Source organism: Sinocyclocheilus anshuiensis, unplaced genomic scaffold (genome assembly GCF_001515605.1).
Source record: "Sinocyclocheilus anshuiensis isolate Anshui unplaced genomic scaffold, SAMN03320099.WGS_v1.1 scaffold75, whole genome shotgun sequence".
Classification (NCBI taxonomy): Eukaryota; Metazoa; Chordata; class Actinopteri; order Cypriniformes; family Cyprinidae; genus Sinocyclocheilus; species Sinocyclocheilus anshuiensis.
This window is the reverse complement of record NW_015549634.1, coordinates 1182668-1185205: the sequence shown is the minus strand read 5'-3', so window position 1 is coordinate 1185205 and position 2538 is coordinate 1182668. Positions and strand designations below refer to the sequence as shown.

The 2538-nt window shown below is 37.0% G+C and overlaps 1 protein-coding gene across 1 annotated transcript in view; it reads left to right on the top strand.

Annotated features, from left to right (window-relative positions):
- The window catches only part of LOC107659659 (uncharacterized), a 16382-nt gene that overhangs the window by 11361 nt on the left and 2483 nt on the right, over positions 1-2538 (top strand). Inside the window, exons 5-8 of the mRNA XM_016448670.1 lie at positions 3-133; positions 1359-1486; positions 2117-2231; positions 2422-2498. Of these exons, the coding sequence (XP_016304156.1) occupies positions 3-133; positions 1359-1486; positions 2117-2231; positions 2422-2498 (451 nt within the window). The remainder of the gene's footprint in view (positions 1-2; positions 134-1358; positions 1487-2116; positions 2232-2421; positions 2499-2538) is intronic.

The window sequence follows — 2538 nt, the reverse complement described above, 5'->3', positions numbered from 1 at the left end:
AGATGCGTCAGGGGGCGTTCCTGGTGAACACGGCTCGAGGAGGTCTGGTGGATGAGAAGGCTCTGGCTCAGGCGCTGAAGGAGGGCCGGATACGAGGAGCTGCTCTCGACGTCCACGAGACCGAACCCTTCAGGTGAACATGCTGCTCCACACATTCAGTCTGTTCAACATCAAAACTTCCAGAGAATTAAAAGCAGAAATTGTAAATGTAATTAGATTTCTTTTTAAACTAATTCTTCTAATAATGTCTTATTTGAATGTCTAAATTGTCCTTTGAGTTGGGAAGGCTATTCAGAGTAGATTAATTTTGATTATATGTAAATTATGTCATTAAAAGTGGGTGGAGATTTTTCATGTAAAGAATTATTTACATATAGTTATGTCACGACTCTTTCTGTCCCCATGTTAGTGCTATTTTAGTATTATTTATATGGCATTATAGTTTTTATTAATATTTTGAATTAGCTTTTTTTTTAATATTTTTGGTTTTCATTTTAATTTATTAAAAGTTTTCGTAACTTTGTGGGCTTTTGTCTTTTTTTATATTTAGCTTTATTTTTATTTCATTTTTAGTTTTAGTTATCTTAGTATATGAATGTAAACGTATTTAATTTAGTTAGATGTCAAATTTTATTTTAAATTTTATTTCGGTTTTAGTTTTAGTAATTTTAGCACTTCAGTTCAGTTTCCAAGGTATCATTTCTAATTTTCAAGTTTTATATTTTTATGAAATATTTATATGAATTGATTACATTTTTTTGGCTTTTGTCATTTTTATTAGATTAAAAAACATTTTAAATATTTAGTTTTAATTTATTTTCATTTTATTTTTTATTATAGTAATTTTAGTACTTAAACAGAAACATTTTGTTTCAGTTAGCTGCCCCGGTAGCAACATTTCTAATTTTCATTTCATGTTTTTAATCGAATATTTTATTTTATTTTATTTGAAATAAAAAATATATATATATTTTTCAAGCTGAAAATTCAGGTTTGATCACAGCAATAAATTACATTTGAACATAGATTCACATAGAAAACAACTATTTTAAATTCTAATAATATTTCACAATTTGTACTGTATTTTTGCTCAAATAAATGTGGCCTTGATGAGCAGAAGAGACTTTTTTCAAAAACATCTTAATTATTCCACTGTAAAACTGATCACATGAGAGAATATTTTTAGTGGTAATGGACAGAAAGACCAATGCAGTCCTCAGAATGTTCCTGTAATATTACTGATGCACTGATTTCTTTGATGATTTTTACAGTTTGATATCAGTGCTCAGTTGTGTGTGTGTGTGTGTGTGTGTGTGTAGTATTTCTTTAATATTACTTATGCACTGATTTCTTTGTAGTTTTGCGCAGGGTCCTCTGAAAGACGCTCCTAACCTGATCTGTACGCCGCACACAGCCTGGTACAGTGAGCAGGCTTCTCTCGAGATGAGAGAAGCAGCCACTACAGAGATTCGCAGAGCCATCACAGGTACTCATATTCATTCACTCACTCACTGATTCATTCACTCATTCACTCACTCATTCACTCACTCACTCACTCACTCACATTCATTCACTCACTCATTCACTCACTCATTCACTCACTCACTCACACTCACATTCACTCACTCATTCACTCACATTCATTCACTCACTCACTCACTCACATTCACTCACATTCATTCACTCACTCACATTCATTCACTCACTCACTCTCATTCACTCACTCACATTCACTCACTCACTCACTCACATTCATTCATTCACTCACTCACTCACATTCATTCACTCACTCACTCACTCACACACTCACTCACTCACTCACTCACTCACTCACTCACTCACTCACTCATTCACTCACTCACTCACTCACATTCACTCACTCTCATTCATTCACTCACTCACTCACTCACTAGCACGCACGCACACACACGCACACATTCTCACACGCGCACACACACATATACTCTCACACACACACACTCATTCACTCATTCACTCACTCACTCACTCACTCACTCACTCACTCACTCACTCACTCACTCACATTCATTCATTCATTCATTCACTCACTCACGAGCTGATCTGATGATTAAAGCACTCTTTTTTTGTTTCTCAGGCCGGATTCCTGACAGTCTGAGGAACTGTGTCAATAAGGAGTTCTTTGTGTCATCAGGTTCCTGGGGCCTGATGGAGCAGCAGGTTCATCCTGAGCTCAACGGCGCCGCCTACAGGTACGACCGCAATCTTATTTAATGTTTATCAAGCACATCATTCATTTTTCGTTTGATTTTCATTCATTGTTTCACCACGATCCCAGTAACGTGAATAATTAGCACTTAAAACCCCGTAAGCTCCACCCCCACACAGTCACATGACATGAGTTTAACTCTGAGCCCCGCCCCATTTGCTTCTCTCGCGCAGCCAAGTCAACCAATCCCTGCAGGCCATCACGACTGGCTCCGCCCCCAAGACAGAATCAATGCCTAAAGCGAGAGCAGGTAAAAGAATGACAGACGCCCGTCTCTCTCTCTCTGTCTC